The sequence below is a fragment of the Gasterosteus aculeatus genome, chromosome 14 (genome assembly GCF_964276395.1).
Source record: "Gasterosteus aculeatus chromosome 14, fGasAcu3.hap1.1, whole genome shotgun sequence".
In the NCBI taxonomy this organism is placed as follows: Eukaryota; Metazoa; Chordata; class Actinopteri; order Perciformes; family Gasterosteidae; genus Gasterosteus; species Gasterosteus aculeatus.
The window spans coordinates 15689172-15702050 of NC_135702.1; the positions used below are offsets into that span (position 1 = coordinate 15689172).

The window sequence follows — 12879 nt, forward strand, 5'->3', positions numbered from 1 at the left end:
TACATGTGGAATGACAAGTGAAGAGGTAAACTATTTCCCCCCCATCAGTCTCCACATTATGTATACCTCTGTATATCTGTCTCACACTCTTTGTCATTCCTGACACCACAGCAAGACGGGTCACACTGTATTTGTTAGAATACATCAGCAACAGTAACATTCTGCAACCCATCAAAGTGCTGTGATAAAACCAGCCCAAAGATATCACCTCACAGAACACTGCCAGTCAGAGAGAAAGAGAGGTGAGGTATGTGTGCTGTAGAGGAAGGAACATTCCAGAGAAGTTACAGACAAAAGGAGAAACTGAGAGGGACAGACATCGTTGTAATGACTGCTTGCAACTTGATACTCCTGCATACTGAATACTCCACAGAGGGCTTTTTCCATTACTCCAGAACGTTGCAGCAATTTAGCTGATCCAGCCCACATTTTCCTCTCTTTATTTCTTTCCTTTTTGCACTCCCTCCCTACCTCTTCTTTGCTGTTTTTACACAGGACACATAGTGCAAATGTAACCTTTTGCAAGCCCAAACTCCCCCCACCCTCCATCTCCAGGAAGCTGGCTCGCCACTTTGCTGCCAAGAAATATGAAACACTGGCAGCCTGCCCGTTTCATCTGCAAGCCCACAGTGGGGAGGGAGGCGGGGGGGAGGGGGGAGGAAAGCAGCAGGGGATGGAGGGAGGGGGTGGAGGTGATACAGAGGAGAAGGAAACGCTGAAGCTGTGCTTGCCACGAGGAGAAAAAAAACGAAAAGCAGAGCAGAGAGAAAGAGAACTGCAGAGAGATAAGGATGCATTTTACTTGCATGAGAAGGAGCCACATTACTGACTGAAGATAAATCGTATGGAACGTTTTCTTACCTGCAGCAAACCCCACACAGCCACTGAGGAGCAGACGCCACACACACGTATTCGTATTCGTATTAATACTGCATTGGTAATAATAATAACAAAAATAATGTGGAATATCAGCAGTCCATTCATGGTTTATGGTAGGAAAAATAAAACCCTAAATATCATTCAACGTGAGCAGAAAACACAGTTTTTATAAGTGAGTTGCCAGCGTCAATGAAGTTGTAGGGAATATAACATGTCACCCTCCTCTAGTTGTCGATACATTATCGACTCACTGCTCAGCCATTCTGGATAACTCACACCACATCCGCCTGTCCATGATAATCACTGATAAAAGCTGTCTGGAAATTCGGCCCAAATGTAAAACGTAGGTAACATTGTACCCTTCATCTGGAGAAAGGAATTGGGTTCCGGTTAAAAGTCTACATTAGTTTATGACGGTTTTGGCACAAAGGTCCATGGTAGGCTGATGGTGATAGCGTTGGAACAGCCCATGTCAAGGATGTTAAGGAAGTTAAGTTGTGGAATCACAGAATGTCCAGATATGATGTGGCTATCTTACAGTTTTTGGAGTCGATCTGGATGTTAAAATAGCCAACGAGGGTAGATGGTGGACCAGAGCTGGGTCAGAAACTCATGTAGGTCACCACTAAGGAAGGTAGGGTTGGGTTTGGAGGGTGGTAGGTACAGGAAATGACCAGAGAGTTTGAATGTCAGGTGTTTTACTGCAATGCTGGTATGGATGAATTAGAGCGTGGAAGCCACGAGACGGCAGGCGAGCTGGTAGCTAGAGGAGGGCAGTCATGGGGGGCAAGGATGTTGTATTCATTCTCCAGCTGGAAGTTGAGGTGATGAAGGGAGACGGGCGGCTTCCCTCTCCAACTCTTGTGAGCATGAACCAAGGACCAGGGTTTATGGTGAGATGGAGTACAGCTGACCCGGGTTAGGGTTAGCCTTGAATCACAGCAGTGAGTCCTCGGGGCCTGTGGCCGGGGGAGAGGCATCAGCAGCAAATGGCACCAGTTGTATTGGTTTTTGCCAGATGGAAGGTAAGAGTGTCAGAGTTGTTTTCCTTTCAGCAATGTGATTTTATGCTGTTCAGCTGACAGTTGGATGGAAAAGTCAATGGAGCCATTGTAGATGTGGCTGCTGGGGAAGAGACATACAAAGAGGAGTAAGAGGGCGAAGAGTGCATACAAGTATACCAGTTTAACAGTTTAGTGGCAGGTAGACGGTGGTCACAGGAACTTGGACCTGGTGCAGATGTAAGCTTCAGCTTTTTACCTTTTTCTGGATGGAGACAAATGGCATTTGCATCCCACATAGTAAGCTTCACAGCTAAAAACAAGGCAGTTGGAGGCGGCTGTGCGATCTGACGTACATTAAACTTGTGAGCACACACGCTGCCTCACGTCTCGTCTTCTCAGAGTGAGTACTCTTGTAGGAGTACATAGGAAAAATGTCATTACTGCAGTCCAGCCTGGAGGAGACCAACAGTTTGTCTGTGTCTGATACAATAGATTTTACTACATGTCTTTATGGGGTAAATTGTTGTTCTAGTTGTACTTGTAATGCGAAGTTGAGTTTCTAATCCAAGAAAACTGCAGGGTTTCCAATCTTGTCACTTACTGTCTGGAACGGCAAGATCCATTTGAAGTGGATCTCCTATCGCTGACTTTTCGATTCTACCCCAAGGATCTAAGCTGAGTGCTTATGTAAATGCAGACACTTTCAATGTCAGTGTGTCACCGATACACAGATTTATTTATAGGGTTGATTGTTGTCACAAGAAAGAGAAATATATCTTGGGTAATTATTCGTATATACAGTGCTGTGAAATAGTTTTGCCCCTTCATAGTTTCATATTTTTTGTCACACTTAAACTATCATCATTTTTCTAAGAGACAAATATAACCTAATCACATAAAAGCTGCATAATTTAACTATATTTAACTAATTTAACTATAACCAAGAGTGCTGAGAGGAGAAATCAGGTATGTTGTGTCTTTCTGCAAGCTCTTCCTGTGTTTGGGATTTCTCAGAATGATGCTCTTCCTCTCTGTTGCCTGGCAACACTGAAGGACAAATAGATGAGGTGATGAGTGAAGGTAAGGCTGAGGGATATAGGCGGATAAAATGGAGAAAGGGAGTGTGTGTATTTGTCATGCATTTATGTTGATAATTGTATACTGTGAAGTTTTGAACTTCGGATCAAGGAATCCTCCTTTTACCAAAAAGAATCAACTGGTTAAAATGATCAAGAAGGATTTGAAAAGAATTTCATAACAGAAGCAATACAATTACAAAATAAAATACCATCTGGCAGGGTTGTCCTGCATGCTTTGCTCATGAACAACCTGACAGGAGACAAAACTACCAAAAAAGCCTCTTTTGGAAGAAAACTGTGAGAAATCCATCAAATAAGGAATAAGACTTCCTTCCCCTTGGCTCTAACGCTACATTGTGGCAGGATGTTATGTGTACAGTACTTAAAGGACTTCAATGTCTAAAAATTGTGTTTAATTCATATTGGAGTTATTTAATTTAACATACTAATGTAATGACTAATAACACAAAAACTATAATTCTAACACTAATCATTATCACACATGTTATAATTGCCACCATGTGCTCTTCTGCTTAAATCCCTAACAGTACAGGTGGACATATAGCTGCTCAAGATCATCATTTGTTGTGTTCTTTTGAGGGGTTCACGCTTTTACGTTCACTTCAAATGTTATTTTTCATTACAGCCAACAGATTCCACTGATTTATTTCATTTAGACCACAAAGGCAGAGAAACCTTAACATGGATGGACCAATAAGAAGTTATCATGACTCCCCCCCAAAGATCGCACAGTAAAGCGCAACAAACTGCTTAATTGCAACGTTACATTCAAGCATCATCACAGATCTCCTCCACCAGCATTATTCTCTCTAACATTTCATTAATGGTCCATTAAGTAATTTACGTTCTGGAAAAATATCTGCGGAATCAGCAAACTACTAGTTTATCGAAATTGACGTTGTGATTGATAACGATAATGTACATTAATTGATGGTTTATAACATTAAGAACCACAGATTTGATAGTTTTCTACCACTGCAGTGCTTTGTCAGGTCTGCAGCTTTAAGTACAATCTTTATCTTGACTTTGATAGTCACTAATAGAAAGGTGTTTCCATTGTACATGTTCTTTAGATTAGTTAATTTTGCATTGGGGCCCTTTGGTCCTCCATGTCCTGTTCTGGGGTCAGAAATAAAGAGACCACTGCTCAGAGAATATGTCATGCAATTAAAATCTCAAATTGCAGAATTTTCTTCCATTCTCACATCTGGTCCATTGAAGGCTCCGCGTCTCTTAAGTGTGAGGATGCAAGAAATGTCAGAAATGACAAAACAAATCCCAAGAGCAAGAGAGGAGGCTACAGGAAAGAGAAGGAACCACCAGAGGAGACTATGTGCACTCCCGAAACTAGACAGGGAGAGAGCAGGAGGTTGGAGAGGAGATAGAAGGATCAATATCTAATTTCAGTGCTAAGTTCACCGTGGACAGTTTCCCAATGAGACTGGGAAAGAACATGTCTCTCCCCCTCTCTGCGTCTGACGTTCACTATGTACTGCCTTGGACTGTTTTCCACCAGCTAATGGCGTCTCTGCCGAGACAAAGAATGAGCAGCACCTCCTGTATTTCCACGCACTGCTAATCACAGTGAATCAAAAGGGCTGCAGTGCTGTGGGAAACCTAAGCCGAGCTCACCGTGTCGATTGGGTTAGGAGTCTATATCATGAAAGCAAATCGTATGGACATGAATAAGGACATTCAATTGCATTTAGACAGAGTAAACGGGGAGAAGGTTGGATGTGGCACATACCATATGACGGCGATGTCACAGGTTGGGTTTCAAAACTTTAAACCTTGATTACTACTTTTCTGAAAATAAACCAAAATGTTGACTAAGTTACCACACAGCCAATGTGTGGTCAGCTATATAGTTTCATTCATTCTATGGTTACTTTTCCTGGTGTGTGATAACTACAGTGTCAAACGATCTCTCTATCTGAAACTATATGATCGTGAGGCATGAACATTTACATCTTCAGCAGGAACCGAGGGGCTGGAAGGGGGGGGGTCATAAAGTATAAGGTCATTGGTTATTTTTTTTCCATTGTCACGTTTTATTGTCAATTGGAAAAAATAATACTAAAAAAAACAGTACAGTTGGTGATATGTATTACTATTTAATAATAAAAACAAACATTTTTCACTGAAGCTGTTTTTGTTTGGGTCAGGCAGGCGCTGAGTCAATTTATTTCTACTGTGTGCCTCTTTGCAGCCTGAACCCAGCAGTGAGAGCGGGACGGGGTTTAACTGAAATATTTATGAGAGAACGCACCAGAGCAGCGGCGCAGCAACCACATCCGAAGCCTCACTTTCTCTCCCTCCATCTCTGTCCTCTCCTCGTCCCTCCACGAGTCTCCTATCCACAATCTCTCTTAATGTGTTAGTAAAATGTGTTTTTGTCTCAATTATTTACCCAGATCCACTCTGTTTCCATTTATCTCTTTCCACTCAGACTTCTCCTCACGAGAGGAGCGTATTCCAGCGGCGGCGAGTGTTGTTCTGCTGGTTGTTTACTGTGTGGGCCCGGCCCACGTGGGCCTGTAATGAAAGTACCCTGTTCAGATTGGGACTTCTCACACATGACACAACCTTGCAGACAGAGTCTGCTTGCACTGATCATAGTGATTTTATAAGCTGTTTAGATAAATCTAATAACTGTACGAAATACAATATTCACTTCACTCAAATGTTCCAATCCAGTACACATCTTCATTTGGGAGGGTTTAATATATTACAACCTGCTCTGGATGTGCAGGGCGTAAAACGGCCTAAGAAACACTGAAGACTTGTGCTACAGTCCCTGTTTTTATATTAACGCTGTTTCAGATGGCAGAGAGTGAAGAGGGCTGCTCATAGCGATGAAGTTCCCCCACAGAGCTTTATAGCGTCTTTCAGCTCGCGCTTTTGCTTCACGTTCTCCTCTGTGGTCCTGCATGTCTTTGTCGGGCTCCGCAGGCTCACGTGTTCAGTGGAAAGCTTTGACGAAGCCTCCGTACACTTTGTGCTGAGCAGCCAACAGCATGCAGAGTCTAAGGGGCATGCAGCGGCTGAACGGACGGATCTTCACCCAGGAGTACAGTACAGAACATTACATTCATGAAGGACAGGACACTTATTAAAGAAATACTCCCACGATGTGATGTCAGATAACATTCCCTCGCATCAGGACTTGCAAACTAGGTGGAAGCCTTTACCTCCTGCAGGGTTTCCTCCGCGTGATGAGCCAGTGAGTCGGAGAGGAGAGAGGTGGATGAGGAAGACCTCGTAGGACTCCTTATACCTACAATGAGAATCTATTTATGTCCCCTATATCTTACAGTCTAAACATCTGCTGCTGATTAATGTATCACACATATATTTGAACTGGGTGAATGTGGTGATATTCACAGTTTCCCGCATTCATTACACACAAAATAAGGGAGTGAACATGTGAATGTGGAAAATGAGATGCAGCCCGAGACTCCAGGCTGTTTCCACTCAAATAGAAATTCTAAATTTACTGAAATCTTAACATCTCAACATTTTATATTCCAACTGGAGGTCTTGCCTCCTTGATGAAGCCTGATGACAGCCCACTGATCACCACCACCACCACACACACGGTTATTAGCTACGCTGAGATACCTGCTAATAAACTGGGAAACAGCCTTGTTGCCATGGCTACCCTAGCGCACGTGTTCACACAGGAGAAGTTCCTTACCCAGTGTTCACATAAGCTCCTTTCAGTGTGCCGTCGATGTTCCACACACGGAGCCGGCAGGATGTTCGTCTCATCTGTGAGGAAATCAAAATCAACAGCGGAGCGAATTAAGCTACTATTACACCACTGTAATTAGTATACATATTGCATGTTATTAGTATTATTATAGCAGAGACACAGTAATATTGACTCTTATGTACGTACATTATGATTCCTTTTGAATGAGGATCGGTCTCACTTTCGATGCATCCTCACACAACATAGACCATATTCTTATACAGCCTACGCGGTACATACTTGCGCTCTCCCTTTCCTGCAAGCAGCATATACTGCGCGGCCCATACGGGCATGAACACATCTCCATCGTCAAATCCTCAAGCTGAGCTCAATGGATGAATCAGTAGCGTGACTGATAAAAAAAGATGTTCCAACCTACAAAGCGCTGGGCACACTGGGGAAGTTCAGACAACATCAAGAGAGTTCTGTGTGTTCTGGTTCCACTGCACGAAAGAACAAAAGGAACTCGGGACACACGTCTGCCTGTTACTCTGAACCTTTAATATTGGTTTACAGAACTAAATGATAGAGACTGAACAGAACACAGTTGGAAGCAGCGTCTCGGGGAACAAGGAGGGACTGCAGAGTTTGTAACTCTGACACAGACATTCTTTATGTGAAAAGGTGGAGAGTTCGGACTTGTTTCCACCTCCCAGTGGTCCCAGTGGTTCCAGCGGAGGAGACGCCGTGGCAGTAAGAAATTTGACACACAGTTGCTTTAAAAAAGCTCAACGTCAGACCGAGTAATTGTAACCCAGGCTTCTTCAGGAGCTTCCAGTCATATCGAATGGCTTTCGTTGGCAGATGGAATGTCCTCAGAGGACAAAATGAACTGTAGTCAGAAATATGTCTTAATAGACGTACGTTTCTTTGGTATTCCCCTAATGTGTAACAATCTTCTCACTTGCGCGACAATTGTTTAGACTAATGCAACCAATGTGAATGATGAATGAGAGTGGATCAGTGTTTGTAGAAAGCACACACACACACACACACACACACACACACACACACACACACACACACACACACACACGGTGACATGTCACATATCCGTATAGTTTCACAGCCACTGAGAGGAACAGCATAACTTCATCTGAGGGGAAGCTGTGTCTCTGTACTGTACTGCCCCCCAGCGCTCTGCGTGCTGCACTGAAGTGTGTCCTGTGCACAAGGCAAGCGCGTCAGTCTGAGAAGGGAATTTACTTCTATGCTTTTCCTCTTTCTGTGCACATTTTCTCCCGAATCAACAAACAGATTCATTTATAGATCAGTGGGGAACTAGGCTCAGTTTCTTAAACCCTGTGTGTGTTTTAATTATAATCTTGATCCAGCAAAAGTGAAGAGACACGGAATCAGCCCTCTGCGTGTAAACGTCTGAATGATGCACTCTATTGACACAGAGATGGAAAAGTGGCAGGTTCCTTTTTCAAAACGGCATAAACTGATCAGAACAGCGTGGAGCCGCCTGCTCATCCACATGCAAATGAAAATAACTTAGCAGAACACGGCGACTTGAAAGTAGCACAGCGTCTTAAATAAAATGATGCGTCTTTTTATCTCTGCAATTGTGCAATTGACGATAAGGGGATTCTGTATTTGCTCATTTAGTTTTGATAACGTGCCGCGGCCGGTCTGACTAACCAACGGGAACAACGTGTGAGCTACTCGGCTCATTCCAAGCCCTCACCGGAAACTGGGTTCTCGGTTTGTTTATGTCCGCGTGCACGGTGACACGTCCGTCCGTCTCTGTTGTTTCAGCGTTGCCATGGCACCCTGCATCACGTCATGCGAACAACACGTCAGTCAGTGATCGCGTGTAGCACTCGTGAACAGCGGTCTGATTCAACGTTCCACCAACATGATTCATTCACGTGCATGTGTTTTGGAGACAAAAACAAACACAACTACATTTCCCAACACGGCTCGAGTCCTAAACGATCCTCACGATTGGCACGACAGCAACACGCACCTGCGCGCGGCCGCCAGCGGGGGCGCTGCGGTCACGGCTCCTCGCGACCAAATAAGGAGATGACGTCACGCGTGCTCTCGTCGCCTGGTGCCGAGTCTCTCAGGGAAGCTAGAGAAGTGAAGCGGGCCGGGCTGCGGGGAGGAAGAGGAGGAAGAGGAGGGCGAGCGACCTGCTGCTGCTCACGCAAGGCGAGAAGTAAGAGCGGTCATCAAAAACGCGTTCAGGAAGTTTAGTGCGTCACCTTCGAAAAAGAGCTTTCACCGGCTAGTTAGCTGCTTGGCTAGAACTAAGTTAGCACGTGCACGTGGAGTTACGTCCCCAAGTGGCCGTCGAATCCAGGCTGTTACTGACGAACTGTATTTCAGTAGAATAGAAGAGTAATGTTCACTTGCAATGGTGGGACACATGTGTTAATGGACCCAAAGGTTGTCGAGAGATACCGTAACACGTTGAGCTTTAACGCCTATAAATAGAGCTAACGTCGCGTGACAGGCGGTCCGGCGTGAACGTCCATGACGTATTAATATGCCTCTGTCCTGGTCACGTGAGGGGTGTGTCTCTGTGTGTGTGTGTGTGTGTGTGTGTGTGTGTGTGTGTGTAAATATACACCCTCACCGGCCACTTTAATGGGTGCACCTTGCTAGTAAAAGGTTGAACCCCCTTTTTCCTCCAGAAGTTCCTTATTCTTTCTTGGTGCGAACTTTCAACAAGGTTTTGGAAACATTCCTCACAGATGCTGATCCCTATTGACATGATATGGTCACACAGTTGCTGCAGATTTATGAATCTTCCACCACGTCCCAAAGCTGTGATGCTTTGGTACTTTTCATCACATTGCACCGTGTTATCTGTGTACCAGGACGGGATGGGGGACATAGCAGATGGTGAGGGAAGCTTCTACTCCAATGCGGAGGACTACTGGAGGGAGGTCCCGCCCACAGTGGATGGCATGCTGGGAGGCTACGGGAGCATCTCCAGCATCGATATCAACGGATCCAAGGCCTTCCTGCAGAAGTTCCTTGGGGTGAGAAACCTTCTGAGGTTTCAGACAGACTCCCTGTACAACAAATGCTTCATTTAACTGATATCAGATGTACTTCAAGTTGTTCAGCGTTGCAGACCAGCGGAGAAACAACAGATGAAAGATACCACATATTCAAATATCAAGACAACGATTTGCCCGACAGGTTTTCATCAGTGTACATTTGACTGCTGATGCTACATTGTTATCTACCACACTTCAGAGGGAAATGTTGTTTACATATATGAAATACAATGCATTGTTACACATTTGACCACTAAACCCATCTATACTATTCAAAATCTACCATTATTCAGTGTTTTTTCCCTGCATGTTCTCCTACATGAATACAGGGCTGTTACAAGAAAATGAGCCGTTTTCCTGTTTCAGAACCGCTCGTGTCGCTGCTTCTATTCACTAGCGACCTGTTGTGTTTTTTATTTTTTGTGCGTAAGGACGGGGACGGGAAGACGGGCACGGACTGCGCTCTGGATTGTGGCGCAGGCATCGGTAGGATCAGCAAACGTCTTCTGTTGCCTCTGTTCAAGACTGTGGACCTGGTGGACGTGACTCAGGAGTTTCTAGACAAAGCCAAGACGTACCTGGGAGAAGAGGGAAAGCGAGTGGGGAAGTACCTCTGCAGCGGCCTGCAGGACCTCGTGCCGGAGAGTGGACGCTATGATGTCATCTGGATCCAATGGGTCATCGGTGAGTCGGCCACAATGTCTGTCATCAGGAGAGGGGGGGGACACAGAGTATGTAACATGCACGTTTGTCTTTGTTTTCAGCAAGTATGTTTGACTTAAATCAAGATGATCTTGCAGGTTTTCCCACCTACAAAGAATGTAGGGGTCTGTCATGTTGATCATCGGTACTCTTCAACTGAGTGACGGAATCTAAAACAAATCCAGAAAATCATATTGTATGATTTATAAGAAATTATTTCACATGACTCAAGTATTTGATCTACCAACCAGTAAGAAAACTGGCTCTCACAGACCTGTTAGTTTGTCTTTAGGAAGCCCTCCTGTTCCAAACTCGTTACCTGTATAAAAGACACCTGTCCACACACTCAATCAGACAGACTCCAACATCTCCATAATGGCGGAGGCCAGAGAGCTGTGTAAGGACATCAGGGATACAATTGTAGACCTGCACAAGGCCTGGATGGGCTACAGGACAACAGACAAGCAGCTTGCTGAGAAGCAACAGAAACAACTGTTGGCGCAAGTATTAGAAAATGGAAGAAGTTCAAGATGGCGGTCGATCTCCCTCTGTCTGGGGCTCCATGAAGGATCAGCCCAGAACTACACGGCAGGACCTGGTCAATGACCTGAAGAGAGCTGGAACCACAGTCTCAACTAAAACCCATTAGTACCACTACGCCGTCATGGATTAACACCCTGCAGCGCACACAAGGTCCCCCTGCTCCAGCCAGCGCGTGTCCAGGCCCGTCTGCCAATGACCAATGACCAGTTTGACCCCCTGGATCAGCGGCCGCGCATGCGTGAGGACGTTCTGTAATTCTCACAATAGCGAAGTCATCTGGCGGGCCGTCCAGACTCCGGCGATGGGCCATTCCTTATAAGAGGAAGGGGTATCAAATCCTCTGATTAGTTAGAACTGCAAAGTAACAATTTCAATATCTTTTTGAGAAAAAGTGTACGGTTAGTGTGACCATGTTGAGTACATTTATTAAGCTATATCACCTACGTATCATTATGCTGAACTGTGATATTAGGTTCTGAAGACAATGAATCTAAAAGCTTTCCTCCTGATTTTGTCCTTCAGGCCACCTAACCGATGCCCATCTGGTGGACTTCCTGCAGCGATGCCAGAAAGCCCTGCGGCCCAACGGCCTCATTATCATCAAGGACAATGTGTCTTATGAGGGCGTGGTCCCCGATGAGGTGGACAGCAGCGTCTGCCGCGACCTGCAAATAGTTCATCGTCTGGTGGGCAGAGCAGGCCTCCGCATTGTGCATGCAGAGCAACAAACTAACTTCCCAAAGGAGATTTACCAGGTCCACACTCTGGCTCTCAGATAGGACCTTCCCTCCTCCCTGGGGTGCTGAGGGGGTATGCGGTATTTCTAACGCGTTTCCTAGTTTGATCTGCCGTCGCTGTTTGTTTGACGCTAACTCTGTCCGTCGGCCTTTTACTCTCCTCCAAGTGCTGAGTCATCTCTTCTGACACACGAATCGTCCCTCGAATTGATTTCAGTTCAAGATGGCTGAATGGAAGCATGCATTTCTTAGGTCAGTGTGATGTTCGGTGGAAAGGTCCAAGTTCACATCGCACAGCCAGCCAATAGAAACTGGTAACGGAGTAAAGCTGGTAAAAGTCCTTGTCCTCTTGCTGTGTGATCATCAGACCTCAACCCAACTGCACAACCTTTCCAGAGCGCTCAGTTGGTCATCAGGGCAGCGTATGTAAACTGAAGGCTGCTGCATCATTTCCTGCTTCTAAATGTCACTGGTTTCACAAGCGGAGCACTCTATTCTCACAAAGACACACCTCCAGTGTTATGGACATTTTTGATGGACATTTTACAGTTTATTAAAGACCCATTTGCAGATTCATGTGTCTACAGAAACAAGTATTCCTTCATTTTTAATTTTCGATGTCTCGATCAACTTTCTGGGCCCTGAAACATGTTGATTAAATAATTAAAAAGCTGACTGAACAGAAGGCGGTGAGAGACGACGGAGATGGAGAGATTTTGAGGTGTACTTTTACCTGTAAACCCGTCTTTTTGCAACCTCTGCTGTTGGGTGACAATGTCCGCTGACTGAGCAGCGTTCCAGCCACACGGTTGGAGACGATGGCTGCTGACTAGCTGTCAGAGGGGATCCGTGGTGAACAGTGGGACCCCCTACTGATGCGTGCAACCTGCTTAAATGACAAACCATCCTGACTATTGATCTAGGAGAGTTGCTGACCCCCTTACATCATCTTGTGGGTAAACCAATAATTTTAAAGATAGTTTGATAAATGACTTTTATGCTAAATACTTAATGAATGGGATCGAATGAAGGCATCAGGCAGAGCTAAGAGACATTATTTTATTATTTATAAATTGATTAATATATAAATTCACCTTTCATATTCGACTCAATGTACTATCTCAACAGGAACATGCAGGCTTC

The 12879-nt window shown here is 44.9% G+C and overlaps 1 protein-coding gene and 1 long non-coding RNA gene across 5 annotated transcripts; one reads left to right on the forward strand and one right to left on the reverse strand.

Annotated features, from left to right (window-relative positions):
* Positions 1-5013: 5013 nt before the first annotated feature.
* LOC120832035 (uncharacterized) lies at positions 5014-11522 on the reverse strand. 4 transcript variants are annotated; one of them, XR_013452566.1, is made up of 5 exons: positions 10731-11522; positions 10569-10626; positions 8710-10456; positions 6681-6754; positions 5014-6260 (listed from the first exon to the last, which is right to left on the reverse strand). It is a non-coding gene; the product is annotated as an uncharacterized LOC120832035 (long non-coding RNA). The 4 variants fall into 4 exon arrangements; XR_013452567.1 differs by having other exon boundaries at positions 10565-10626; XR_013452564.1 differs by having other exon boundaries at positions 10569-11522.
* Positions 8743-12312, forward strand: ntmt1 (N-terminal Xaa-Pro-Lys N-methyltransferase 1). The gene is made up of 4 exons (XM_040198048.2): positions 8743-8904; positions 9569-9733; positions 10186-10438; positions 11522-12312. Exons 2-4 carry the CDS (start codon positions 9575-9577, stop codon positions 11776-11778), a joined length of 669 nt encoding a protein of 222 aa, XP_040053982.1. The 5' UTR covers positions 8743-8904; positions 9569-9574; the 3' UTR covers positions 11779-12312.
* Positions 12313-12879: the final 567 nt, after the last annotated feature.

Coding starts and splice junctions, on each gene's coding strand:
- ntmt1 (XM_040198048.2), top strand. CDS start 9,575: ATGGGGGACATAGCAGATGGTGAGGGAAGCTTCTACTCCAATGCGGAG. Junction 9,734..10,185: donor TCCTGCAGAAGTTCCTTGGG/GTGAGAAACCTT, acceptor TTTGTGCGTAAG/GACGGGGACGGGAAGACGGG. Junction 10,439..11,521: donor CTGGATCCAATGGGTCATCG/GTGAGTCGGCCA, acceptor TTTGTCCTTCAG/GCCACCTAACCGATGCCCAT.